General features: G+C 49.5%; 1 protein-coding gene across 2 annotated transcripts; it reads right to left on the minus strand.

The window, feature by feature from the left end:
* Positions 1-73: 73 nt before the first annotated feature.
* Positions 74-27807, minus strand: MTMR14 (myotubularin related protein 14). 2 transcript variants are annotated; one of them, XM_082487757.1, is made up of 17 exons: positions 27741-27807; positions 26627-26702; positions 25845-25905; positions 25161-25283; positions 24561-24634; positions 21983-22053; positions 21313-21387; positions 18896-18962; positions 17820-17905; positions 17452-17528; positions 17167-17203; positions 15609-15679; positions 14930-14979; positions 14582-14720; positions 11655-11831; positions 3769-3924; positions 74-437 (listed from the first exon to the last, which is right to left on the minus strand). In XM_082487757.1, the coding sequence occupies exons 1-17, from the start codon at positions 27792-27794 to the stop codon at positions 260-262; spliced, it is 1572 nt and encodes a 523-aa protein (XP_082343883.1). In that variant the 5' UTR covers positions 27795-27807; the 3' UTR covers positions 74-259. The 2 variants fall into 2 exon arrangements, with proteins under 2 accessions (XP_082343883.1, XP_082343884.1); XM_082487758.1 differs by lacking the exon at positions 3769-3924.
* Between the last annotated feature and the right edge of the window lie 168 nt (positions 27808-27975).

The raw sequence follows: 27975 nt of genomic DNA on the forward strand, positions 1-27975 counted from the left end.
TGCCGCCCCCCGGACCGGCCCCGCTGCCCGCCTCCCCCCGCCGCAGCCCAGAGAGGAGGCAGGAGAGGGCACAGCTCGGGTGTCTTTACTGCAGAGGCTCGTCGGACCCCCCCCCCCATGCTCCCCCAGCCCCAGGCAGGGGTGGGCAGCAGCAGGCGGCTGGGTGCCGCAGGTGCCCGCACCGGGAAGAGGGTCCCGGCTCGGCCAGGGGGACCCGCAAGGTCCCAGTTCTCCAGCCAGCGGTCCAGGAACACTGTGCTCAGAGCGTGCTGCTGCCTCTCAGTCCCACGCCCCGCACGAACTGCTCGAGAAGGCCGCCGATGGCCCCCGAAGGGCTGGGGGGCACGGCCTTCAGGCCGATGGTCCGGCTGTAGCTGGCCAGGAAGGCAGAACGCACTTCTTCCAGCCGGGACTCGCGGTCGCTCGCCGACACCAGCCTAGGAGAGAGCAGGGGTAGGTCAGGGACTGCAGCCACCTCTCTGCCCATCCCAGGTCTCGCTCATGATGTGGGGCAGGAGGCTGGCAGCAGGGCTGGGGCTCTGCCCACAGCACCTGCAGAGCCATGGTGCTCAGATGTCTCCAGTGGCAGAGGCAGCACCAGCCCCCAAAAGACTCCGGCTACAGCAGCTGGTGCTGCTGCCACTTTGTCCAACTCAACTCAACCCAACCTAATCCAACCCCCTCCCATTGAGCCTCTCGCAGCCCCATCCTCCTGCTCTCCCCTGGGTCTTCTCCTTCACCAACCCCCCCCCCCCCCCAGTTTCTCCCACCACCACGCTGCTTACAAGGCCGTGGTTCATACAGAAAGCGCTGCTTTCGCCAAGCGGGTACTGGCTGACGTCAGCCCCTGCGCCAGCTCCCTCCCCTCCTCGCATAGCATTCCCAGATGGAGCCTGTCCACATGTGCCGTGCCTGGTCAGTTGCTTCTGACCTATTTGTGACTGTCCCTCGCCTCCACCGGCCTCAGCCTCTCACGGTTGTGCCAGCACAGACAGCTTTAGTGAAGGGGGGGATAAGAGGGGGCAGGCAAGGTGACAAAAGCCCCAAGGAGCGCTCCAGCCGTGGAAAGAGGAGAGCTGAGCGGTGTTTTACTTCTGCTCCCCGGCACGGCTGCTCTCTGCAAGCAGGAGGGCTGCCGCCAGAGTAGGGCATGGCTTCCCCTGGGACCTGCTCTCCTCTCCAGCTGATCCACGCACCTGGTTAGGGATGGGGGGAAGAGAGCAGAGGGAAGGCGGTATTTCCACCGAGGGAGCAGGGGAAAGCAAGACTAAGGTTCAGAGGCAGCTGTTCCAAGCGCTTCGGCCTGAATTGGTCCTTGCTGCGGTGCTTCTGCGACGTGCCGGTGGTTCCCAGAGAGAACAAGACATTCCTCAAAGGTCACTCCAAGGGCACAGTGCGAACCTTCTCCATAAAAAATTCTCTTTAATCTCTCCAGCGCCTGGGCTGGCTATAAATTGGCACAGCTCATTTGAATGGAAGTGTTAACCACCCACAGCCAACAGCTTCGATCCGGAAACAGCAGCAAGAGGATATGGTGGGAGGCCTATAAACAGCAAGCGATGCCGAGGCAGCCAACCAGGCCGCTGTTTACAGTGTCTGATAATAAAGAGAAGCCAGAGGGCGAAGGAAAAAGGCAACATATCTAAACACATTAAAAAGATGCTTTTTTGGCAACCTAATTAGGACGTGGAACTCGCAAACCTGCTAGCATTAAAAATAAGCTACATGAAAGCAGGACTTCCTTGCACCCGAGTACACTGATCTTAAATGTCACACGCAGAGGTAAGCGAGGGCGTGCAGCAGTTACGTCCTGCGTCTTCTGCCTCTTGCACCTCCTTACGGGGCAGATTTTGTATTTTTTAAATGTTTAGGCTTCTTTCATGGAGTGAGACACCCCAAGGCGCAGGGTCAAGCAGCTAGCCACGGCCCCACACCAAGCCCTGCACACCGGCTGCACTGTTTTGCTCCGAGCAGTTCAACCAGGGAGGCAGGTCGTGCTTCCTTGCCAAATCCATGGCGCTCTGCCCTGCTACACTTCCTACAGCCTGCCCGCTCGTCTGCAGCTTGGGGTGCAGGATGAGAGGAGGCTGTCAAAGCCCCACCTCGAAGTAAGCCCTGACAAGCCCCACACAAGCACAAGAAGTAGGCTGTAAAAAGCGTACCTTCACCGAGCTGCTGCCAGCTGAGATGTAAAGTGGGAACTTAAATGGAATTTAATTTTCAAAAACTCATACTGTGCTGGGCTGCGAAAAACTAGGATAGAACCACAATGGGCTCCTGAGCAAAGAGAGCTGATGCAGAGCAGAGAGAGAGTGGAGACCCTGGGTCAAGCTCAACACAACATCCTTGGGAACTCTTCATCCCTTCCAAACAGTGCCTGGTCCCAGCACCCACAGTCAAGTGTCCCCGAGCCCCCGAGCCCCCCACAGCTCCAATGAAAAAGGCAAAGCACTCACAGCATCTGCTGCACACCCAAGGGAAAAGCACCACCGCTCTTCCCTTCCTTTTGAACCTGCTGGTCTCAAGCAGCCGGACTCCAAATCGCATAAGCCTACGGTCTCAGCATAGGCCAACTCAGAGCTTAACTTCAAACCACATTTCTCTACCGAACTCCCTATTTTGACATTAGATCCAACTCCAAGGGCAGTAACAACTTGCTGGTGATCAGCAGCCACCAAGCACAGCCAGGTTTCGGGGACGGTAAAGCAGTCATTAATTCAGATGCCCATCCTTCAGTCCCTTCTGCTCCCTCACCCATCTCCAACCAACTGCAGGAGCAGCTCAGCGTGTCCTCATGAAAGGAGGAGAGCAAATCCCAGCCAGGCCATGTCTGACATCTCTCCTGATTTTTTGATCTGCCAATTCATGGCTCTTGTAGCTGCACCATAATTTTGGGGCAGCTGCTCTGCTCAGCAGCACAGCACACAGCCGCAGAAGGTGAGCCAGGGCAGCTAGCCTGTCTCACAGGAGATGTTGGTTTTCACAGCACTTGCCCTCTGCCTCCAAAACACGTACTCGGATCTCAGTAAGGGACCGCAAGCGTTTGGCAGTGCAACTCCAGCACAGCTAGCTAGCGGCAGCCCCTGATCTGCCATTTCAGTTTCTTGATTGAGAATTTGCAGCCTGAAGGCACAAGCCAAGGTTCTCCTCTAACAGCAATTAAAGCGCATCTCCTGTCTTTCAAGCTTCCACAGAGGCAGCTTTCTATATGGGGAGGAACATTTGCCTCCCAGCCATTCTACATGGCAGGATGCAGCAGGATGCAGGGTGTCTGCTGCGCCGCGCTGGCCAGACGCAGCACTTGCAAATGAGGCTGTGTGTGGTCAGACAAAAATTAGGGTGATAGAAGGAAAGCCTCTCTCTTATTGCAGCAAGGATCTGACCCCAGCGGGGAGATGGAGACGAGCAAGATCCAAAAGCAAGAAAATCTGGGTTACCAGTCCTGTCCTGACAAGCATGCATCCTCAAATGCACTCAATTATGCCCAAGTTCAGTGTCTTCAGGGAAGAGAGAAAAGCCTCTTCTTCGTACAGAAAGCAAAGTGCCCCCCCTGTCATTAGGCAGAGAAGATGCCAGTTTCTTTCTGAGTTCAGCAAAAGCAAAGAGCGCTCAGTGACTGCATTTGTGGATGGAAAGCATCAAAGAAGAGAAGACAGGACAGCTTGTTATGGGCTCCCAGGCTTCTTCGAAAGTGCCAGGGTGATAAAGTTCCAGTGCTCGCCACCAGCCGAGAGACCCAAGGAGAGATCCTGCGTTTAACACACTTACAGGCAAGTGCTAGGGAACTCATCCGGGAAGCTGCAAGGGAGAGAGGCGTCTGCGCTCAGGATTGCCTGCTCGCGAATACTGCCACACCCTGTCACCATCTGCCAGCTGCCAAAGTCTGTGGAAACGGAAGATCCGGGCAGAGAATGGTCCGCCGATCTGGGGCAGAGAGAGAGGGAGACGGCGCGATCAGTCAGGTCATTCAGCCACATGCCTTTCACTACCGCTGGTGCCAGGGACCTGCCAGGCTGACTGCCAGCGGCGCCTGTGCCAGCAGCTTTGACACTCGGGGACCAGGGTGCAACACGCAGCTCTGGCTGGGCCCCAGGCCAAGCCTTTCCTTTGAAAGCAAGGGGAGAGCCAAGCTGGCCGGGGCCGACAAAGCAGCAGGAGCGCACCGGGAGCCGGACAGGACAGAGCCAGCAAGAAGCAGATGGCCATGCAGAACTGTGAAAGCCGTCAGCGAGATGCAACGGCACGTCCTGCCCCAAATCCCTCACAGATGTGGACATCGTGCTGTACAAGGGACATCCCTCTGGTTGCTTGTTGTAGCTGTTAGCACATCCCGCGGCAGCGGCAAGGCCTGACAGAGAATCAAGCTTGTGACTTGGTTAGTGCCGAGGAAGATCCTTGGTCCGGTAGCTGTTATAAAGCAGATCACTCCTCCTGAAGCATTAACACCAGATCTGAACAGAGCCAGTCACTGCTCAAGATGTCCCCAGGGCCTCCCCCCAGCATCTGAAGACCTTTTAATTCCTGTGTTAGAAGAATGGACTGCACCAGAAATCAGGTGGCAAAACATCTTTAGGATAGGAAAAATAGCCAAGGGAGGATAATTGTTTGATGTATGCAACCTCCCACCAGGAAAGGAGGAAGCATGAAATCTGGTAAGTGAATCTGAGGAGTCCTTCCAAAATCTGAGAGAAGAGGGCACAATCACTTGAGACGAACACAGAGCTCTTGGTTTCTGGGGAGCAAGCAATTACTGTGCCCTGCTGCACAGCAGAGCATACATAGCTGGAAGCACAGCCTGTGGCAGAGCTACTCAATTACACACTACCAAGATCTTCTGGATAATTTATCTGAGATCTGCTGGGCAGATAGCAGTGCACCAGCTCCAGCTCTGCTGGGCCAGGTACTTGCACGCTGTCTTCACAGCTAAGAATAGCAGTGGTGCACTGCAGCTGCTCCCCAAGAGACCAGGAGAACAGCCAGAAAGACAGGATCTCCCACAGCAAGAAGGACCTCAGCGAGACTGGAAGGCAAGGGTGGGGGGAGATGCACAACAGGAAACCTATTTGCAATCTCGATTTAATTCCAAGCCTGCCGTTTAACTAGTCTGATCAATACGGCCAAGTTTGAGAAATCTGAAACGTCCTGAGCTGGCTGCACAAGCGGAGAAGGGGAAGTCACACAGCTCCTTGCCTGTCAGCTTCCCATCACAGTGCTGATGTTCCCACAGCTGCCATTTGCAGGTAATGCCATTGTTTGGAAGTTCAGGGTCTGGAAAGGCATCACAGCAGAAAATGGGAAGAGCAGAGCTTCACCTGCCGTGTATAGCTCCTGTTCTCTGGCTGCTCGATGAACTGAGGAGTGAGGTTTAGAGAGGTGCTGCGAGTGTTAAGTATTGGGAGAACCTCTTCTTGCCAAAAGCTGGCTTTCCCAGAGCACGTAACACTGTAGTCAGAACGAGGGCATTTCGTTCAAACTGCAGCATATACTCTTAGAAAGACCTTTTGGAGATCAGATGGGGATAACCTTCCCTGGGATGCAAGGAATTTGTAAGGGAAAGGGAGCAGCTGTTCAGTGACATCTACACCTCTCCTTGCCTTTGGAAGATAAAGCCAAGGAAGTCAGCATGCTGGAGGAGAGCAGGCAGAGCGTTTGGGCCCAGAGTATGTTGCCATGCTGGAAGCACAGTGGGAACAGTGCAGGAGGCCAGGGAGAAGCATAGAGGAACAATGCCTCAGTGCAGAGGGAAGAAGAGCCCTGAGAGTATGGCACAGCCAGACAGGAAAAACAGAAGTGTCACACACAGTGACAAGAATTTGAGCTAAAGCAGTAAAGAGGTCCCTGGGCAATGATCTTGGGCTGAAAAGTAGACAGGGACATGATTCTGCCAGAACAGTAATGAGTTGCTGAACAGAGGATAGGTTTGGGGCCAGGCAGAAACAAAGGTTTTCAAGAGGGCAAGTCTGGATGGCAGAGGAGGGCTTGAGTTATGGCAAGGTCTCCCAAGTGAAGGTGAAGAGAACTGAGCAGAGCTCTGCATTTCTTGCAAAGGGAGAGTAGTATCAGGACCCTGACCAGGAGACATTGCCCACATGGTAAGCAAAGGAGTAAAACATGATCCAGGGCCCCAGGGCCAGAAAAATGTCCCTCTGCCCAGTATCATCAAGCAAACCAGTCAGATAAGTCCATGCTAAAGAAGGTGAGCAGAAAATTGTTTCCTGCTTTGGGTGTGTGGACTCAGCTTCCAGCTGCTGGTCATCTTCCATGCTTGTGAGCTAAGATTAGACTGATCTTACACCACCTCTTGGAGGTGGATCAAGTCACCTCTTGAATCCTTTCTTGGACAGGCTGATAAGAGCATCGTGTACCTCCCGCAAGACTGACTCTCAGTGGCTCTTTAGCCCTCTAAGTCTTCCTGGAGTCCCTGACCCTGTCAAGGAACTGTGCAAACTTAGTCAAGTTACATCTAACCTAATAGCACAGGAATCTAGGAGTTCAAGATGGCCAATTCTGTGTCTTGCCTCCAGGCAGCGAATAAACACTTGTCGATTAATTAAATAAACTGATTGACTCTGCAATGAGTCCAGGTCATCTCTCTCCTGGCTTAGATATCTGAGCCTAGCCAGCTGAGCTAGGATATTGTGGCAGACTTTACCCTCTATCCCCAACGCCTTCTCAAGGGAGGCTCCCGAGAAAGTGTCACAACCAACAAGCATCTTGAACAGCCTTGAGAGACAGCAGGGGCCAAGGCTGGGTGAGACAGGCGAGAAAGGCATAGCATGGAAAATCTTGTGTTTGCACTGCAAGGGCAGCAGAGCTTCTTCAAAGCTGAGCTTGGCTTGAGACCAAGACCAGATCTTTAGGGTGACTGTATCCTAGTGCAATCCAGTCAATGCTAGGGGTGAAAGTCTTCCTGCTATTTCTCCCCCTGAAGGCTCCTTATAAAGTCTTGCTGCAGAGGCCCAAAAAGGGCTTCAGTGAGGCCTCCAGAGCAAGTTGGGGCTGCTGGGACACCAGGACCAGTCCCCAAGCCTGTGAAAACAGCATGTTTGCAACACTTTACAGTCGTGCCAGAGGCTGGCTAGCTGTGAGGACAGCGCGGAGGGTCTTGGGAAGCAGCCGGACAGCTACAGCATAGCTGACATGGTTAGGGAAGATGAGATAGAGCAAGTTTTCAAGTTGCTGTCTCTGCCACAGACATCTAATGGCAGACAGAAAGAGAACGAAAGTGAGCTTCACACACCCACCTCTTCACGTCCACGAGTGGGAAGAAACTCCCTCAAAAGTGCAAGATTAACAAAATTAGATTATCAAAACAGAGATGAGCTGCAAGCTGTTCCTTCACACAAGGAGGGACCTCTAGCAGGCCATAAACTGGCAACTCCCAGCCTGGAACAGTTCCTTTTAATTAGGTCAGCGCTTCCCATGCAACATGCTGCACAAGACAGAGTATTTCAGAGCACACGGACACTCGCCTACCAGAGGAGAGCCAATACCGGAGGCAGAGCAACAGTCAGGTACCCTTCCCTTTCTTAATATGTAACTGAGACGAGTGCCAAGTGCCAACAGCTAGGCTCTCATCCTGCCCTGTGCTGCCCCCGCTTACCTGCCATATTTCTACACACCTAGGACCATTTGGGAAGCAGCTCATTTGCCAGCATATGGTCTGTGCCTCAAATTGAAGTGTTAAGTAGGTACCGTACGCACAGGCAGACTGTGGCAACCTGGAGTAAAGGGCAGCCCTTCCCACCTTTGCGTGGGAAATGTTGGCAAGGAGTACTTGGCAGAGAGCTGCACTGAGAGCCCTGGCTGAATCCCAGGCAGCTATCTACAGGCTGTGTTAGTGCCGTAACAGCCTGAGCAGCCAGTCCTCTGCGAGCACAACCGTTTTTGATTGCAGCACAGTCATGTGTCAGCCGGCAAGCCCATTTTGTGGCATAGTCATGCAATAATGCCAGAAAACATTCCCGTAAACAATTCCTGCCCTGCTGCGGTCACTATCCCAAGTTGTCATATCGCAGATACAGCTTCCAAGCCAGGTGGCTGTAAGGAGCAAGACACATAGTGCGCATGCAGTCTTATCACTATCAACAAAACACCCAAAGCCAAGGGACAGCAGCTTCTCTGTCCCTCTCTGTGTTCACTGCACTCTAGACCCACAGCTGAACCGTCTCAGCCCTTTAAGTAAGTGTTCTCTGTGGCTGTTGACCAAAGCAGATCCTCCCTGATTTAACTCCTGCAGATCTCGACTTTTCAGATCTCAGTACTTTGGGTTTTGTTTAATTGACTTAGCAAAAGCACATTCAACCAAAGATTATCCAGATGCTAATCCACATTAGTGCAATGTGCACACACGCTAAATCCCTGACACAGATACAGGGCTTTTCTGCAGTGTCATGGGACACTTAGACTAATAGTGTCAAATGCAAACACAGAAGATAGTTTGCAAGCTGCTACCCACTCGCACACAGGGATTTCCAGTCAATGCATGCTATCTGCCATGCTCAGAGCTCTGTTTGTAGAACAAGCAGCACCTTGTTCTACTCTGCAAATAATCTATGCAGTGTCTTCATGCATGTTTGCCCTCAGCAGATGTGATCTTACCATCACGTTGGGATAAGCTAGAAAAACTGCTAGGACTTTGCCTTTGTATTGCTTTGCCTAACAAGAACCATCCCAGGATTTATGGGTACCCAGGACCTCTGTATCAGAGCAGGACTCAGAAGATGGGCTGGTGAGGCGATGGAAGCAGCAGACTGCTGACACGGCCTGTCCAGGAGAGGGGCTTGGCTCCCACCAGCTGAGTTGGCATTTGTGACTCTTTCCTTTAGGACACCCCAGTTCCCCTCCCAGGCCCTGCTCATCTCTCTCTGCTGGCTTGCCTCCCCGTTCCCTCTGGAGCTCCCCTGCCTGCCAGTGCACGGACTGGGCTGTTTACGTGAACTACCTGAAGGGTGCCTGCTGGCATTTCACAAGCAACCATTTTTCCTCAATTGCTGCTGCAGTGGTTAAGTGTTTTGTTGCTATGGCCACACAACCAGAAGATTAGGAAGTCAAATACAGTAGTTTCTTCATCTTAAGAGCCTTGAGTGCTAACCTTCCAGCAGCACCATAGAGATAAAGGTATTTTTGGCACCATGATCAGTCTCTGTGCTCCAGCCTTTCCATTCTTGTCCCACCTTTTTCAGGGGGTGAAGGGAGAGAATTTACCTCTTCCTTCTATCACAGACGCACTCCTCCACCCAAGACAGGACTCCTCCTTTCCTTCAGGATGGAAAATGGTGGCTGAAGGTACTGTCATATCCATTACCTGCATGGAGCTCACCAGACAAATTCAGACTAACATGGTCCGAGCAGGGAGACCAAAGCCAAGTGGATCTCTGGAGACAAAATGTACCATGTTGAGGCCCCAAAAAGTGCAAGCCATGTCATCATCTGACAAGGCAACGCATTGCTTGAGTCCTCAGCAGTGTTACCGCAGGGAAGGCAGACAGGGCACAGACCACGGTCTGGCTGATTTGGCAATGGACTAGGAGGCAAAGGAGCATAAATGTGCCAGAAGACTTGGTTTGAAAGAGAAGCTTGATTTGACCGTTGCCTTGGCAATTCCACCCATTCCCTGCAGGGTCTCTTGGCTTATTTCCTCCAGCCTGAACACCAAGAGGAGCAGAGAAAATCCAGGTGGCACCAGAGATGGAGAGCATACAGATGTACAGTCTCCAGCCAGCACGAGTGTAGCAGGCTAACTATCTTTGCGTGCAGCTGACTTCACTGTTTTGGCCTCACAATTAATTCTCTTTTCCTGTCCTCTTGGTTTCAGGCTGTGCAAGGGGTTTGCTCTCCTTCTATCCCTGGTTCCCCCCTCATGCACTTTTTTTTCCACAGCCCAGCCCTTCACGCTGCCTTGTTCACAAAAGTTAACAGGGACTGGGGGTGGGCTGGTGACACTTAGCTGCGCTGAAGGGTTATAAAGGCTTTGTGCCATGGTAGAAGCTATCATAAACATCAGAAAGAAATGTTTATAGTGGAATTCACAGAACGTTTGCCTCTTACAATGACAGAATACTGCCAACTCCTTCTCAGGTTATTCATTGGGCACAGGGAAAAGCCATCCCCAGGGACTCTGGCCTGGCAGTTACAAATTTCCCCACTGTGCTTGCTTGCTGCCTCAAGCCCTTGGGGTGCCTGTTCTGTACACCTGACACCACTGGGCACTAATAATCCAAAATCTTATAGACATCTCATCCAGACACACCCAGAGGAAAGATAACTGCTGGCTTTACAAACTCTGAGCTCCTGGAACGCAAATCCCAGGGCCTGTGTGCTCCACCCCTTCTTGCAGTGCTACTCTGCCTACTCTGTCCAGAGTAGGCAGAGCAGAGTCCAGTTGAAGCTTCTTCCACAGCACTGCTGCAAGCCTGCTGCCAGCCCAGCGCTGAACAGCCTGTCAGGTCTTGGGAATGGCAGGAGACCACACATAGGAACTGTGGCATTACCGTCGTGGACAAAAGCAGCCCCCAAGACAAGCTGCTTTTTCTTCCATATTTCGTCCTCTTCTTGGGACAATTGTTTCATCTTACAGAGAATGTAGAGGTGGGCCCCACCAACAACTCAGAAACATCCTATTGATCTCTTTCACAGGGTAGAACAGTTCACATCATTTATGAAAACTGTCAGACAGAGATTCTTCTCTGGAATCAAGAAACTCAGTAAGAAAGTCTTATAAATTTTCAATGGTTTACTTGTTTGTCATTTTATTTTGCATGTGTGATGAAAGTACTAAAATTTGGCTGATGGCTGTTTCTGAAGGGAATCACTAGAAAAAGCCTCATCGGAAAACCTGTGGAGACTACACAAGCGTTTGATGCTCTTAACAGCAACCTCTTATCTAAGAGCCTCTTTATCCCCTGTCAGCCTAAACACATGGTGTTTGCTCCACAGGCTCTGTTCTTTCTTCCCTAGCCTAGCTCACTGCTCTACTTTGCCCTACCACAGCATCAGACTCCAGAAGGGTGCCAGAATATCCTTTGTTATGGCATGAGATTAAGCCCAGGTCCAGGGTCCCCATTCCCCAGTAGCACAGCGGGAACACACAGCCTTCCGGGCAAAATCCTTTGCCCCAGCACAGTGCTCACAGCTTGCTCGCAGCAGAGTCCATCTCTGCTTGCCACTAGCACCCAGAGTTTTTCCACCCTGCAGTGTCAGGAAGGTCAGCAGATGGAAATGGGGACAGGACAGACGCAGAGTGAGGTCTGCTTGGTTTGAAAGGCTTCCTCCCCGCCCCCAACACAGCCATTTCAAACCCCTGTGGATGCATTAGAGAGAGAAAGTGCTATGAGCTCCAAGCATGCAGGATGCAGAGATGCCAGAGCTTGTGGAGTTGAGGCATGCGCTGAGGACAGGCAGAACAGACACCTAGCTGTTACAGGCACAGTTCCTCACTCCTCTAAATGGGCTGAGGCAGGAGTTTCTGTGTTTAATGGCCAGCATTTTGCACAAGGTCAGGCTTGGGCTAGAGACGAACAGGCCACCTGAGGCCTGTCTGTAGATACCAACCCATGTGCTCCAGGGTTCTCAAAGCCACATAAGTGCAGCCCTCCACTCCCTTTACCAGACACTTGCTTTGCTGAGAAATACTCTACTCTGTCCCATCTCACCTGGATCTGGGCACTTCCAGTGGGCTGCTTCCAATCCTCAGGAAGTTATCAGAATGGGTTGATGAGGAGGAGCTGGAGGACTTGACTTCGATCATCCCCGTGGAAGGCAGCCTGTCTTCAGCCTGCTGTGCCCTGCTCCAGAGCACGGCTTGTGGTGACGATGCACAACTCTTCCTCCTGTGGGATGGAGGACTTGGGTGAGGACGCTGGCTTTCCCACATACTGCAAGTAGGAAGCCTTTCCACAGCAGGCTGGATTTTACCCCAGCAGCTACAAACTCTTGTTCCCACAGAACTTGCCCTCCTCCCTCCCAAGGAACCATGAGTCATGGGTGGTACACTGAGCTCAACCCATCTTAGCCCATTCTTTTATAGATCACCATCCATGTGACCTGAAAATCAGAGACAGGAGAATGTATCAGCCCACACACACACAGCTATTGCTTTGTTTAGTCTAGCTGTAAAAATGCCTCAAGCAAGGGGCCTCCCAGCAGGGGAAGACCATTTCAATCTGCTCTAAACTCTACAGAGTGTATCAGCCGAGGAGCTCAGCCCAGGTGGGTGTTTGTGCACGCTGATGTGGGTGACAGGGACATCACCAGCATTATTTTCCTTTTAGGCAATTCCCTTCAGGCACCACTGACCACACTTCTGACCATGTGCTCAGAGCTGACAATCACTCCAGATGTAAGTGCGTTTCAGCCCTCTCCCTGTCTGTGCTGACTTCTTTTCTTGCCAGCACATTCAGACAGGTGGGATTCACTGTCCATTGCTGCATCAGGCCTAAGCTCACAATACCATCTAGCCACATGTGGAACAGGCACACATATTAGGGACTAATTCATATCACTGCTGCTTCACGTTCAGAAGATTTTCTTTCTTATATTGTTTTTGGTTTTTTTTGTTTTGTTTTGTTTTGTTTTTTCCTGGAAGAGCATCAAGAATTTTTCTCCTTCCAGAACTACAGTGAATTGGACAAAGACCTCTCTATGTACACAAGTAAAAAGGAAAAGTCTAAAGCAAATAAACCCAAGGAGAAAAAAAGATGCTGTTCTTCCTGGAATCTGGAAGGACACCTCAGCTTTGACTGAGATCTCAAGCACTGTCAGCAAGTGCAGCTAAAGACAGGCTCATTGTACAGTGGGAAGCATGATATCCTCTCTTCACTTCTTGAAGTGTGTCCACCCTCAAACATCACACCACAGCCTCTCTCAAGCATTATTCATCTCATGTTATCATAGCTGCCAACATCTCCAAGCACAGCCTGCAGAAACAGGCTTGTACAGCTAAAAACCAAATGCCTCTCCCTGCAAGGAGACCTCAAGGCCACCTGTTTTCAGGACAACACAATGAAGCACATCCCCTCCTCTCCCCCCTCACACTCTGCACAGTCCAGTTTGTAGCAAGTCCTACCTGTTCTCCAGACTACACAGCCACAACAGCCTGCAGCAAGACATCCGTGACCAGTGCCCTCACTACGCACTCATGGCAAGGCTCACAACCTTCCTTTCCCCAAGCTCGTGCCCACAGCATGGGCCCAAACCATCACTGTGGTAGCAGCAGCTAAACCCAACACAATCTGATATCTCCAACAGGAATGAAAGCAAACCAGAGTTAGAAAACACATCACAAAATCAAGCCCTGATACACACAAGTGCAGCAGATCTCTTCCAACATGCTCTGGCCACTTCACATCTTATGAAGATCATGTGTTGGTTTCATGCTGCAAGGTCTAGTCTATGTCTCCTGAGCACTCAGAGCAACATAAATGCTTCCACTTTACCACCCTGTAGCCATGCAAGTGGAAAGTTGTTCTCTACTTGCTGCAGCCACTTTGCTGTGGATAGGCAAGTGTTGTGTGTTAGAGGACTCTGTGCTGCTCACTTGGCAAACGCAGTTCGGTGCTCCCCATCTCCATTTTGTGATTCTGCGGGAAGATTCTCTCTTCCCCTCTTCAGCATTTTATAAATTGAATCACAATGTGCTTTAGAAAGGCTGCTGCCACTAGCATGGCTGCAGGCTCAGTCCCAGAGGACTTCAACTGCCTCCAGCACAACCCAGATTTAATTTAAAATAATTGCAATATAAAATAGCGTTTTCACATGTGCTGAGGGAGAGGAGAGAAAAATTAAACTGAGAGGGGCAACCCTCCAGAAAGGTTCCAAAATCCCCAAACAGCACTAGAAAATCCTCAAGCAAGCACAACACCCATCCCAGAGCAGCTGAGTCGCCAGACACCTTCCCCAGTCCCCACTTCCAGACAGCCACCTCCATCCCCAGGCAAGTCCTGTGTGACCGTCTATCAATAGGGAGCACCAAGAATTTAATATTCGCCCCCAAGAAGTATCTCTAAGCAGTGTTGCAGACAGCAACCTGCTTTCAGCTCCCACACCTTGTGCTATTAGAGGGGCTAAAGCTTAGAGGGGATTCTTGGCCACCCAACCCACCTTCCACTAACTGCAGACACTTCCCTGTATAATCTGTTTCATATACTGATTAAGATTAATTTTAGGGCAGCTAAACTTTGTCTCCACTTTTCACTGTGGAGGCTGCTGCCAAATGTAATTTTTTTGGTAGTTTGGAACCATCTTCTAAGAGTAATGAAATCCTCTCTGGATGAAGTTTAACAGTGAAGCTGGTGAAAATGAAACAAAGCTGCTTTACTCTCACCAGGGGATAAACTTCAGGAGCATCCCCACCAAAACCTGACACAGTCATTAACATCTGGTGGCCTCCAGTTTTTGGTGCAGAAGTTCTGTAGCACAAGTTGCAGCAAAGCCTCTGACAGCCAAATTCCTCCCTCCAGTGTAAGGAACCCATGCCACAGAGAGCAGACCTGGAGGGTGAGGGACTTGAGAAATAGCTTTTCTCCCATGCCTGGAGCCTGTCATTTTTGTTTTGCAGCCCACTGAGTGGTTATGTCCTCACCACGCTGCTTGAGTCTGTGCTCCTGCTGGCATCAGCTCCACTGCTTCATAAGTGAAGCTCCCAGCTGCTCCAGGAGAACTTTCCATCCCCAGGGAGAAGTCGCTGCTCAGGCTTGTGGTGCTGCCTCGGTCTCTCTGCTCTAGAGAAAAGAAAACAGAACTACCTGAAGGCCAGCTTGGTCTTGCTCACCTTCTCTCCCTTTAAACAATACACTTCCCATGTGCCCTGGGGCCACATTCTTTCGAGGTCCCAAGGGAAGCATACCCATTTGTAGTCACCTTGATACTGGGAACCCAAACCCCCAAGCGATCAACCATTACCAGCACCCAGTATGGCAGCAGCACTCACTGAGCATGCAGATTTCTTCCAGGGTGAAGCCAGGTGGCAAACTCTTTCTTCTGGGGAAGGAAAGACAAAGTTACCTCGGTCACACTTCAGGGCTGCATGGAGCCTAGCCACAGCCAGACCTCTGTAGCACACAGCAGGTCAGAGCAGCAGGCAGTTAGCTGTGCAGGGGCAGAGGGGAGGGGATGGGGCTGGTGTGCAGTATCTGACCCTCCTAACAGTCCCAGCCCACCCACCCTGTGCTTTGAGAGAATGGCAACAGGCTGCAGGCAGACATGTGCTTATTCACAACCTGCAGGGTAGGCTTTGCTTCTTTCTGTCCCTCCTGAAATAGGAAGGGGTTAACGTTCAGTGGACTGTTAAAAAACAGCCAACCCGCTCCTTCCAGCAGTGCCTGATGGAGCTTGCTGTGCAGCCTGTTTGAGCCGCACACATCTCTGGGTTCACCCGTGCTAAAGCAGCCACGGACAGTCATTAAGCAGAGAGCACATTTCAGCATGGACAGTTTTTCAGAGCAAAACGTGGCACCTCACAAGCCTCGGCCCCATTTTGCAGCCTTCAGAGTGCAGAATAAATTAAAGAAACTGGGCCAGGACACCAGGGCTTCCATCTCCCCAAAGGAACAGCACTAACAAGCTCCCTGGCTCTGCAGCCCATGCAGCAGCAGGCACAGGCTCCTTACCTCTGCGACTTCACAGCAGAGAACTCCTCAGAGGTGATGTGCTTCAGAAAATTGAAGCAGAAAAAGAAAATCTGAGCAAAGGGAGAGAGAAGAGTGGTTCAGGAATGAACCCGAGGCTCCATGCAGCCTCTTATCTTGATGAGGAGGTGCTGGCAGGAAGGAGGTAGCAAGAAATCTGCAGCTACCAGCCTCCAATACGCCATGGGCTGCCACCATCTCATCCTGGGCCTTCTCTTACACGTTAAACTGACACTCTGTTCCCTGCCACAGGGAGGCCCAGAAAGGAAGGTGTGTGACAAGTCTCCTTATCAATGCCTTGCACACATGCCACAAGCACACGGCATTTACTTATGCCATCAGTGCAGAATGGAAAAGAGACGGCCCCCAACAGCTGCTTAAACACCCGGGTAAGCAGCAAACCCAGCAGGGTTAAAGCCACATGCTCCACCTTGGCACCACAGCTGTATCACATCTGGAAGCATGCAGTACCTGCAGCATCTGCGGTCTCAAGCTCATGCCACGCAACAGTCTGTTCTGCGGCATTCACCTCGCTGTGCCGCTGCCACCCCATCTACTTGCACAGACCAGAGCCCTTCTCCTCCTGCAGTGGGGAGCAGGGAGTGCTAGAGGCAGCCATGCACCCCCTCTCCTGTTCCAGCTACCGACTCCACCCTTGGCCAAGCAGGCACGGGAGCAGAGCAGAGCTGCCAGGCGTGAACCAGGGGAGCTCTGGGGAAGGAATGAATGGGAAGAGTGACACTAGCGCAGGGATCCTAGACCCCTGATAGAGAAAAACACACCAGGGTCCTGGCTCTGCGTTCTGCAGGGTGGTGATGCTGCTCGGAGGCAGGGGATTCTCTAATAAGGTGAAAGTCTAGGGAGCAGGAGATTAGCAACAGAGTTCGACATACTCCCAACCTCTTGATCTCTATCCAAAAATGATATTGCAGTGAACTGCAACTATTGTCAGAGCAATCATTTTTTGCTGTTAAATAGTGAAAGATTTGAACAGAATTAGTTCCGCTAATCTTAACTGCCTCCTAGACCCACCTGTGCACCCACAGACACACCCCGTCAAATACACACACTGGAAGCAGCACAAGCTGCTCCGTGAGCCCACGATGACACGTAAACCACATGCAGCTGCAGCACCCAGGCAGGAGAGCTGGCACTCAGGACGTGCACACAAGACTACACAGCTTTATTTTCAAGCTCCCAGGAGTCACACGCCTTAAGCATCCCTTCTCATTCCTGAGCGGAACAGCAAGCTCTAGCACCCTTTCACCAGGGGCCTGAACACTAATGGCACAGCAGGGAAATGGGCAGCACTGACACCCACCAACCAAAACTGCAGCCTGAGAGAAAAGCATTCCCACAACTTATGCATCAGGAAGTGACGGGGCAAGACTCCCACCTCCTATTTGCAGCACCTGAACAATCTTTTTAGATCCCAGTCAGACCGCTACTACCAGAAGCGGGCAGGGAATGCTGCTACTGTAAACAAGTACCCTGAGAAGAAAAAGCAGTGCTCAGCCACTGCCCCAGGCCAGACACTCACCTCTTCTCCTTTACTGAGTCGATCGGCTAACATGTGCCTGGAAAGAGAGCAAGGGAAGCTCAGTCACATGCTGGAAGCCAGAATCAGCAGAAGAGCACAAGCTGTGAAGAATGGCCAGATGCCTGAGCCTCCAGGGAAAAAAAGGCATCGTCCCCATGCCTTGTCACAGGTCACTGGGAGCTGCCCAAACATACACCTTTGGTTGTGAGCAAACACCAAATATGACCCCCTGAAGGCTTCGAGCCTGCTGTGCAGCAATGCACATGCAAGTAAAAGTGTGCCTACCCAAAGAGAAACCAGTCATAGGCCACTGTCAGGTAAAGGATCTCAGATGGCTCCAGGGATGTGTGGATCAGCCCATCCTGCAAAGCAAATGAGAATACCCTTCAGGCAACAGCCCTGGGGATCGGGATCTAGGAATTCATGATCTATTGAAAACCATCATGGTGACCCAAGACGCCCACCTGCCTGCAACACCGTGCCTGATGACAGGACAGCATGTTGGGCTCCACATCAAAGCCAATCCATGCCATCTCTGAAGCCAAGATAGTCAAAAGGAACACTAACTGCTCCATCGCCACTTCCTGGTGACACAGTCACTCACCCTCCAAGCAATCACCCCCAGAAGCAGAGCAGGTCAGGCAGGTACTCACAGCCCATAAGGAGAGCCGCAATAAGGAGATGAAGAGAGGAGTTCGATCCCAGCCAGATATACAATGCACCAGGAGCCCGCTGTCATCTGTTCCAGGCAGGGGTAGGAAGGAGAAGAAAAAAAAAAAAACACGTTGCAACAAGAGCAATGACTTTTCTTTATGGCAAATCTGTAGAGACAAGCTACCCTCCACCCCCACAGCCCAGGCTCAAGAGCAGAGCTCAGCCACCAAGACAAGACATTTTGTCTTGAATACGGCAGCCAACAAATTGCTCAGAGTGTCCTGGGTTGTCAGCAGCCCCAGCTGATGTGCTGTCCTGGTCCTGACAGCTGCTCAGGACACAAAATCACTAGGTATGAACATCACTTTGCTACCCAGAACATACACTTACTCAGCTGCAACCCACTATCACTATCTATCCCCACATCAGAGAGAAACCTGCTCCAACTGAACACTTTTTCAGTCTCACCAACCTTCCTACTGATACACATTGAGCAGAGGCACACACAGGGCACAACTCCTATGCTCTCCAGAAAATTTGCAGTGTGTCCCAACACAACTACTGCAGGAGGATCTGTAGTTGGCCATGTAGTTGCCACGACTCCATCTATCCAGCAGCGCTAAGTACAAAGTCACAGCGCTTAGAGGATGCCAACATAAAGCAATACACCCACTTTGAGGAGCTGGGGTGGCTGTGACAACAGAAGGTGCAAGGGGTTCTTAAATAGGCACCTAATGAGACCCTGGGTTGAGGACATAAAACACAGATGTCCAGTAAAATAAGAGACAGTCAACAAGCAGAGGAACAAATGTTTCTTCCCTTCAGCTTTAAAGCAGTAAAACTTCAGGTACAGTGTTCAGACACCCCTCCACTCTTGGGAAGAAAGGGTCTTCAAGGGATCAGCAAGTCCCTCTCTAAGAGGGGAGCTGGAGCCCTGAGACACTAGGACAATCACCCCATTTTGAAGGGAGAGAAGTGAAGCTCTCTATAAAGAGTTGTACTAATACCACCACCTGTTCTTCTGGGGACAGTGACTGCTCCAGTTAGACTGCTGGGAGCAAGGAGTTTGCCTTACCATCACTATTGATGATGGAGATCAGCAGCTTCAAGTAGTTCTGTGTCTGTTGCACAAGGTCCCAGCTCTGCAGAAAGAGAAATGTTGATGGTAAGGGTCTGCCCGCAGCAAAAGGCTGCTCTGCAGTTCAGAGTCCACCATGCTCTTGGCTTCTCTATCCAGAACAAGAGCAAAGCAGAAATAACCTGGTGGCCATTCCTCAGAGTGACAGGGTCCCTTGGTGCTCAATCAAGCCCCCCATCCTCTACACAAGGCACTCTGGGACAACAGACCAGGCAGGGAAAAAAAGAAAAAAAAATAAAATAAAAGGCCATCTCTCCTGTCTGCATGGCTGGCACAGAACCTGCTTGCCTGCAGCCCCAAAGCTCCAAGCAGACCATGCTCAGAGAGACTAATGTGAACCAGCAAACACCTGCGGAGCACTGACTCAGTTCTGCAGCCCCCCCGCATGTGCGCACTTTACCAAATGGCTCAGCAGCCATGTTCCAGCTGTGTATGTGATGCAAGTAGCATGACGGGGTGAGCAGGCCAACATCAGCAGCCCATTCCCACAACCCAAGCACTTTGCTCAAAACATTCTGGCCCTGGGAAATGGCCCCAGCAAGCTGCCTGTAGAGGCCTGACCCACTCCCAGCTGCTCCAGACAGGCACTGGACTTCTGCAGTAACGCCCAAGTAGCAGCAGCACCACAGAAGGGCTCCAGGACCACAAGAGATGCAGGTGAAAAACATCAGAACAAGCTCAAGCATGTCACTCTCAACCACTGTGTTGTGAGATGATGCAGGGAATTTCAGTGGTCTGATCAGAGACAGAACTAGCTCAAGGAAAATAGGATAGCACTACCAAGGAAAAGGCAAGGAGAGGGACACAGGTTTCATTGTGACAGTGTTAGTGGTGTAAGTGACACCTGACCACCAGCAATAGAACACTTTCTGTGCACTTGCATGTGTGCACACGTGCGTGCAACCACACTTAAGGCTACTGTCAGACAAAGAACATGTTGCTCTGACATGAAGCCTGTACAGCAACTGAAGAGTAGGGAGATGGGGAATACACTCAGCCTGGGGCAGAAAAACATATACTTCCAAAGTCTCTCATCTGCCCAAGTCAACCCATTCTGTGCTTATGCCAGAAGGAATCATCTAGTCATCCAGTCTGATCTCTCTATACCACAAACCACAAAGTTTTGCTCAGTTGCCCCAAATACAGCCTGAAGCTCACATTTGGCTACATTCCTGTCCGGAAAAGCACCTCAGCTAGGGGTGACAGCTCATCGCTCCTTTAGCAGCATGTTCCAACAGATCATCCTCAAAAATAACATGCTGCTTTTACTTATTTGAAGGTCTGATTTCAGAGTGTAGACATTGCTTCCTGTGCAGCTTTTTTCCCCAGACTGAAAAGTGCTTTCGAATTAGTATTTTTTCCCTGCAAATGTACTTAGACATTAATCAAGTCAACCCTCCATCACCTTTGTGATTAGCTAACCAGACTGAGAACTTCAGCTTTAAGTGAAGCACCATCTCCAGTCATTTCTGCATCTATTTATTACACCCTCTTCAATTTTTAATATCCTTATAAAAATACTGGCTGCTCAGTTTTCCGGTGAGAAAGTTTCTAGCCATAAACAAGCTGTGGTCCCAACACTGCAAGCTACTTTTCCATGATTCTGCTTATGCTGGCACTTAAACGTTATTTACATCACTGACTGACAAACACTGTCCCAGCACAGGGAGCTCTACTACTTCTGCGGTGCTTCCAGCCACAGAGCATAGGAGCATCACGCACTCAGTCAATCATCACAAAACCTGGGTCCACCGATGTGTGAAATGGAGCACACTAATCAGCAGTATAAGATGATAGTCCCTGGCATGAACAAAGGTAAACCTTGAAACTTGGGCAAACATAAGAGTTCAGTTATCATTTGCAATGCTGGCACAGTATGGTGAATTATGATTTTTGGCTTTCCTCTCGTAGGACAGGTACCTTACACACCCATGAAAAAGGCGCGCAGTCACTTGGCTACTGCTCACATAAGGGAAGGCTGATCTCTCAAGATTCTCCACAGCCAAGGAAGTCTGCCACTGCAGGCATGTGAGCAAGTAATACCGCTTTCCATTTGCTGGCATGTTCCTTACCTTTGTTACCTACATATCTCCCTAATGGATTGAATGCTTTACGCAAGCTACAGAAAAAGATTTGATGTTACAGTCAGCTGCCTCAGGACACACCAAGCCAGGAAGCTTTTGGGTAGAGGATTTCCACCGCTATTCTGAACAATCAAGTCTGCAGCCGCACTCCTGCTGGGATGGTATGAAGTGAGGCAGATTACTGCAACAGGAGCAAGTCATACTTCAAATCTTTACTGACCCTTCTTGAGTGAATCTCTGACCTCCCACAGAGATGCCTCCTTTGCTCACCTGGTACTCACTCCAATCAATATTCAGAGGTTGGGTCAGAGAGACTGGGATACTTAATGGAGCATCTACATAATCCTGAAAAAAAACCCCAAACACAACTGGTCAGAGAAAAGCCATGACTTGAAGGCAGTAAGTTCCAGAAAAAACAAATGCCAAACAATGCATATCTAGAAGAAAGCACCTCAAAGCATCTTTGAATGCAAAAACTGCAGTGGTAAGAATTAACTCATAGCCTCTTAGAATGACTAGTGGACAAGAGGAACTTTTCTGTGCTCCCAACAGTGAAAGTCAGGGACAAGGCATGTTAAGTTTATGAATTACTGTAGGGCTGCTCCACTCAACCATCTCCCTCAGCAGGAGGCAGAATACAAAGACAGAACTGAGAACAGAGGCTATCAATAATATAGCAAATTCAAAACCAGGAGCAACCCATACCTCCCATGAGAGGTCAAGCACCCTGAACTTCAGGATAACGATTCATTTATTTTACATAGAAATTTTACAATGAATGAGTAATCTAGTACATTCACTATTTGCTTTGTTTGCCCTATTGGTTTCCTCCTTGTGATCAGAAATAAGAACATGATATACACAACATCGCTCAGGAACTCTGAGGCAAGATTTAAGCCCAGTAAAGCCCACAGCTCTCCATTTTGTAATATCTATGTACCTGTTTCCAGTTAAATATGAGACCTTCAGCTGTATAATCCCGATCTTTGTACTCCTTAAAAAATTCACAGCCTGCAAGAAAAAGAAATAATGAACAACCATTCAGCTAACTGATATCTAAAAACTGAAGTGCCCAGGGGACTGGAAGTGCTGGCAGCCCTGGCCTCCAGAGCACCAAACCAATCAAAACTGGTGCCTGCGGGAAGAGAAGAGCAGTAACCATCAGCACAGTGTGCAGCATTGTCTCCCAGCAGCAACAACCCAGAGTGCTCAGCAGTGAACAAACTCACAGAGCAAAGGGCAAACCCCAAACACGCAGCAAATGTGGAGTTTGAGGGACTGATTTCATTCTTTCCCAAACAAGATGTTTCACCAAGGAGCTATGCTTTCCAGGGCTTTTGCACAGATCTAAGGCACCAGCCTGGCACACTGAGTGAGAAGGAACCAGCAAAAGGACGTGTTGGCAGAGCCCTGGGGAAAGCCAGCCTTCACAGGGCATCCTGCTGCAGGTAATAAGAAAGGGCTCTGTCAGAGGCAGCTGTGATTTCTCTCACATTTCAGTCTCTTTCAAACACGCGAATTGCCCTATCTGAAGGAAGCGGGTACATAACCACTTCCAAGGTTTCCCCCAAGCCCTCCCCTCTTCAAGTTTGTCCTTTGGCTCCATCCTTCTCAAACAACTATTTGAAGTCTCTACTGCAAGCTGCAGTTGCTTAGTCACAGCTGAGCAGCACCATTAGCACTGCAGCTGCCTGCAAGCTACAAAACACCTGTCCTAACGTAGTATGTTTGCCCCAGCAGCGCCACGGTGCCCACATTACGAAGACACCCCTGTGCCAGGCACTGAACACAGGCAATGATTCCTAACTTGCAAGTCACAAATAACTTCAATGGCAAAAAAAAATATCTTTGTGCAATGACAGGACTAGCCCTCAAAAACACAGTCAGGAAGCAATCTGTCAGTTGAGATTTAACTCCAATTAAACAATGGCTTAAAGCAAAGAATGGGGGATTATGGCAATAAGTATTGGCATCTACAACTGGCAACTACCAGTCAAATGGAAAAGAGGGTTTCTGCAGTGGAGAGCACAAAAGCTTCTACAGATACACAATTTTAACACAAGTCCTTCACCCTAGACAGTCATGTCTGGACACTGCTTTGCTCACCTAAGACGAAAGGATCTCAGAATAACTTTAGAGACAAATTACAAAATAGAAATTCTTTCTATGCAAACCTGGGAACATCAATAAGAATGCATCATGGCTCTTGGCCAGTCACTAGAGGGGCTGCTGATCCTTAGATGTGTATGCCTTAGATCTAATAGAACAACAACATTTCCCTCTGGACTAGCACTGCTGAAATCGAGCAACATCTGCGGGGAGAATTTCTAGTTTTATAAGGTTCACCTCTAGCGTGGCAGTGAAGAGCTGCTAAAAGATAGCAGCTGTCCCAGATGGCAGAAGAGGAACAACTATCACTGAATATTGCATACAACATGCAGATCCCCATAAACCAACAACTCCACAACTTAACTCTATAGAATCACTTCTTTCTCAGTCTTTACAAACTCTTCAAAAGACCTCTGTATACTGCCTCTCCCACAGTCTAAGTTTGATGAGGCATACAGCTGCAACATATATCTATGGCACATGCCACAGAAACCAGCAATACTCTTATTTCTGTACGCCTTGGTAATCTGCACAGCAAACCAGACAGAAATATTAATGTAGCTTCTTTGAATTGTCACCGATTTCTGTGTGAAAGGAAAAACACCCCTTAAAAAAAAAAAAAAAAAAGGAAAGATGTTTAAGGGCAACAATTAATAATCAAGGAAAAGTTTGGGTTTGGATCATCCATAAGAATTTTGTTGTGGGTTTTTTTTTTCTTCCTCTCCCTTTCTTTGTGCACAGAGGAGAAAGAAGAGTCCTTTCTTGCAGACAGACCTAAAGCACAGCAGCCTCACATCCAATCCTATCACCCAGCCTGACACCAGCAGACAGGCAGCAATATTCAGCTCATCTTTTAAGAGTGCAGCAAGGGACCCAGCAGCGGTTGCTAGGCACAGGGACCAATATAGCCAGGGAGATGGGCTGGAGTGGTCTGCATCTCGGTTGTGCATTGCAGGCTCAGGTTAACAGCTCTGCCAAGCACTGAGAATATCTTACAGCGGTGCTCTGGAACACTAGGACTAGAAAATACTCTTGAGAATTGGGGTTTTATATAACAGAGAGCAAGATATATATTTGCATCAAGCAGTAGTTTGGAGTTGCGGGGGTGTCAAAGGCCATTTTAACCCCAGCTCTGCCTCTGGGACTTTTTCTCTGCACTTGAGTTCATTAGAACAGCTGAGAAATTATTTTGCCACCTCAAAGAGTGCCTAACACTGACTCACACCACCAGAGCATCCAGATTCGTCGCACTGTTCTCAGTTTAAAAGAGCTTCTCTCCAGAGTGAGGATAGGAAACATTCAGCAAGCCACAGTGATTTCACCACACATACACACACAGGTAGTTCCCAGTCCCCAGAAACGGATTGTCACCTGTCCCTCGGGAGTCCCTCTGGACATCAGTCCTGTACCTGGATATGGGATGGAGAGAAGCGTGAAATCGGCATAACGTTGAGCTTTGTCCACCTTCTCAGAAGACGTCACACTGCACAGGACAAGAGGAAAACAGCAGACATTTGAACAGTATTTTTCATGGAGACACTAGCACCCAAAAAGCTACCTGTCACATGTCCCTGTACAATAAGTTGACTCAGGAGTGAGCAAGGACAGCACTTACTCAACACATCCAAATAAACAGGTATAGTCCCAAAATACTAAAGCTTTCCTCTGGGAAGGACAAATATTTCTATCTGTTCCTATACATAACCAGAGGGCTCCTTTACTCTCTCCCCTTTCCTGAAGTGGTGACCTGTCACATCACCACAAGCTCTACAGAGGAAACCTACTCAGACTGCAGAAGACAGATGAAAGCAGTTGTCTTGCCCATTGATACAGCTTTCTCTGGCCTAAAGCCTTGGGGTTCTCTTTACAGCATCAAGTAACTGGTCCTGCTGTAGGACTCTTCCAGGGACTACTCCCAGGTTGCCGAGTGCATGCCCAATAACAATTCCGTGTAAAGGCTACTAGCTGCAATCCAAAGCCTGCAGAAAAACAAACGAAACCAGACTCACTTCAAGCCAAACTTCACCTTCTTGTTTTCCACCATCAGATCACAGATATATCGGACAGACAGGTATCGAAGTAGCTTGATGTCGTGCCCTCTGACCTTGTCAAACAGCTGGGAGTCTGCATTCCTGCAACACAGAACAAGGCAAAGCAAGATGAGCATGGAACACTGACCATGTTGAGTCTGATTTTTTGCACAATACTGCCACAGTTCTTTCCTGAACCACCTCTAGCCATAAGCCGCGTAGCACAAGCCTTGTCTCCACAGGTCAGAGTCAGACTCAGACTCTGCAATGAACTGATATTGCAAACTTCGTGCTTAGGGTCCCTCCCCACATCTCATTCCATTCTGCAACATGCACATAAGACACAGAACAGTTTCATCAGCCTGAAGATCTACTTTTTGATGAAGTAAACATGTCTGTGTAATTCAAACACCTATTTAAATGGCCCTATATATTCCTGTCTCCAGCCCTTCCCTCTGGCAATAGATTAGCAGGCTTCAGTTACACTGGGTTCAGTCAGCCATTAGCATTTAAGACTTCTTTTCAAAAGCCAGGGAAGTAAGGCTTGGTGATGGTCTCAAGCCTGTACCCAAAGCCCAGCCTAGCAAAGCGCAGAATTGAGTGGCTGAGCCAGTCGGCTTTGGTCCAAACTGCCTTTTCCCTATCTCAGTGATGCATACAAACCTAAGTGCAGAATCTTCCTCTGAAATGTCTTCTGCATCTGCCCAAGCGTCATCAGAACCCCCTGCAAAGAAAGCATCAAGAACCGAAATTTGAGTAAACCAACTCAATCCCCAATCTGACAAGACATGCACGTGCCTGAAAAGGTCATGGTTTGGTGCCCTCTCTCCACACATAAGTGCTCTCAATAGTTCCCTGCATTTTCTTTTCCCGAACAGCCCATTTTCTAATGTATCCCACCTTTCCCTTGTCATTGCAAAGGACATAGGTAGATCAAACCCATGGCTCTCAGCCAGAACGACACCCCAATAGTGCTACACAGTGTTTTGTTAAGCCAAGCTTCAGCTTCCATGCTACAGACACCCAATACTCCCCCAAATAGCTTTCCCTAGCGTCCACTACATCTCACCAGTAGCAGGATTTCATTCCCAATGATTAGCCAAGCAATAGCAAGTTCTTATCATCTTTATTCCATTATTCCCATCCCCATTGTCTGGGGATCAGTAGCCTGACTCCATTGGGCTGCCTTACTTGCCTACATGCTTCTCATAACCCATTCCTCAGCCTCAAGTTCTTTTGCTGCTGCTTCTTACAAGGTACGGCACTCTGTCCAGTAGCATGGTGCTTGGAAACAGAGAGATTTCAGGCTTTGCCCTGTTATGTGGTGCCTGATACAAGTGGGCCCATGCCAGAGCTCTGCACCTGCTCTCAGGAAGAGCCTGGTCTTGCGTCTAGGACACGGTCCCAGCCTAACCAGGCAGCCGGCCAGATGGCCCCTCACTCACCTGAGAAGATATAGTTGTAGCCAGTGCGCCCATAGAGCTCTCCCCAGCCGGCCAGTGTTGCTGATCTGCAAATATGCTGGAGGAAGATTTTGTTATTAACCACGCATGCTCCAGGAGTCTTTCCCTTATCAGGTCTCTGGCCTATTTGCTGTTGCATTATATAGAAATGGTTCGTACCTACAGCTACCACCTCTCAGCAGTCTCCCCTGCAACCCTGGTCCAGACAGTTCTCCAAACATAGCAAACTCCCAAGTGCCTTTATCTGTAGCTAGTCTTTAAACCACATTTTCATCTCCAGTTCTCCAATTCACTAATACAGTCAATTCCTGCCAAGTTAGCAACATCCATCCTCTGTTAATGCCCTACTTGAGCCTTATTCCCACATTTCTGTGGATAAGATTACGGATGGTCCCAGTATGACTCCAGGCAGTTCACGCCTGCAGAAAAAGGTCAGCAGGTTCAGACCACGATGGGTTCAGTCAAGCTAGATTAAAATCTCTCACAGGTATGATTTTGCTATTCATACAGCATTTCTAAATTGAACTAAGAAAACTGAATTAAGCTACTTAAATTCTAAACGAGACTACTCCTACAGGGCTTCAATAGAGTTTAAGTAATCCACACAAAAAAGAATCTAATTCCACTTTCTTATAGATCCCCTTGCAGACAAGCCCACACATTCACAAGACCATTTATGCAATCTTCCCTCTCCAGGGAACAGACAAAGGAAACTTCTCTTTAGAGAAAAAAGTTATTCAAAGGGAACTCACTGCTGGGAAGACTAAGGAGCAGAAAGTGACAATAGTTGTCTTTCCCCTCTCAAAGACCAAATATCCTTGGTCTTTCAGAAGGAACATACATAAGGAGAAAACGTTAGCTCTTTGGTGCAATGCTCATGACATGGTGGGGTAAAATAGCCTCAAGCCCCCAGGGGTGACCTATGCAGCCTAGATAGCAAATGCTACCTACTACTACAGGCTGCCTGCTTGTACCTAAGAACAGATTTTTATAGCATTCAGAAAGGTGACAACCGACTGAAGATGTGGCTGCACACTTCAAACAGCAGGGAGAAAGGTAATTCTCTAAGTTAGACAGGCAACCCATGAAGCTTTACCTTTCCCTTGTACAGAATGACTGGGCAAACAAATCGTCCTCTACACCTCGCCATCTTACTTCGGTTGATAAGGTCCTGCAGTTTGCCAACCTGCACAGGGCTCTCAAACCTAGTGGACAGAGATTCAGTTCAGTACACAGATCATCTTCTCACATGTCTTTCAGCGAAGCTGCTACAGACACCCTGGGCTGTAATCCCCATCCCTTTTGCCTAGAAGCCAGCTCCCAAGTTAGTA

The sequence above is a fragment of the Vanellus vanellus genome (assembly GCF_965231255.1).
Source record: "Vanellus vanellus genome assembly, chromosome: 9".
NCBI classification, from domain to species: Eukaryota; Metazoa; Chordata; class Aves; order Charadriiformes; family Charadriidae; genus Vanellus; species Vanellus vanellus.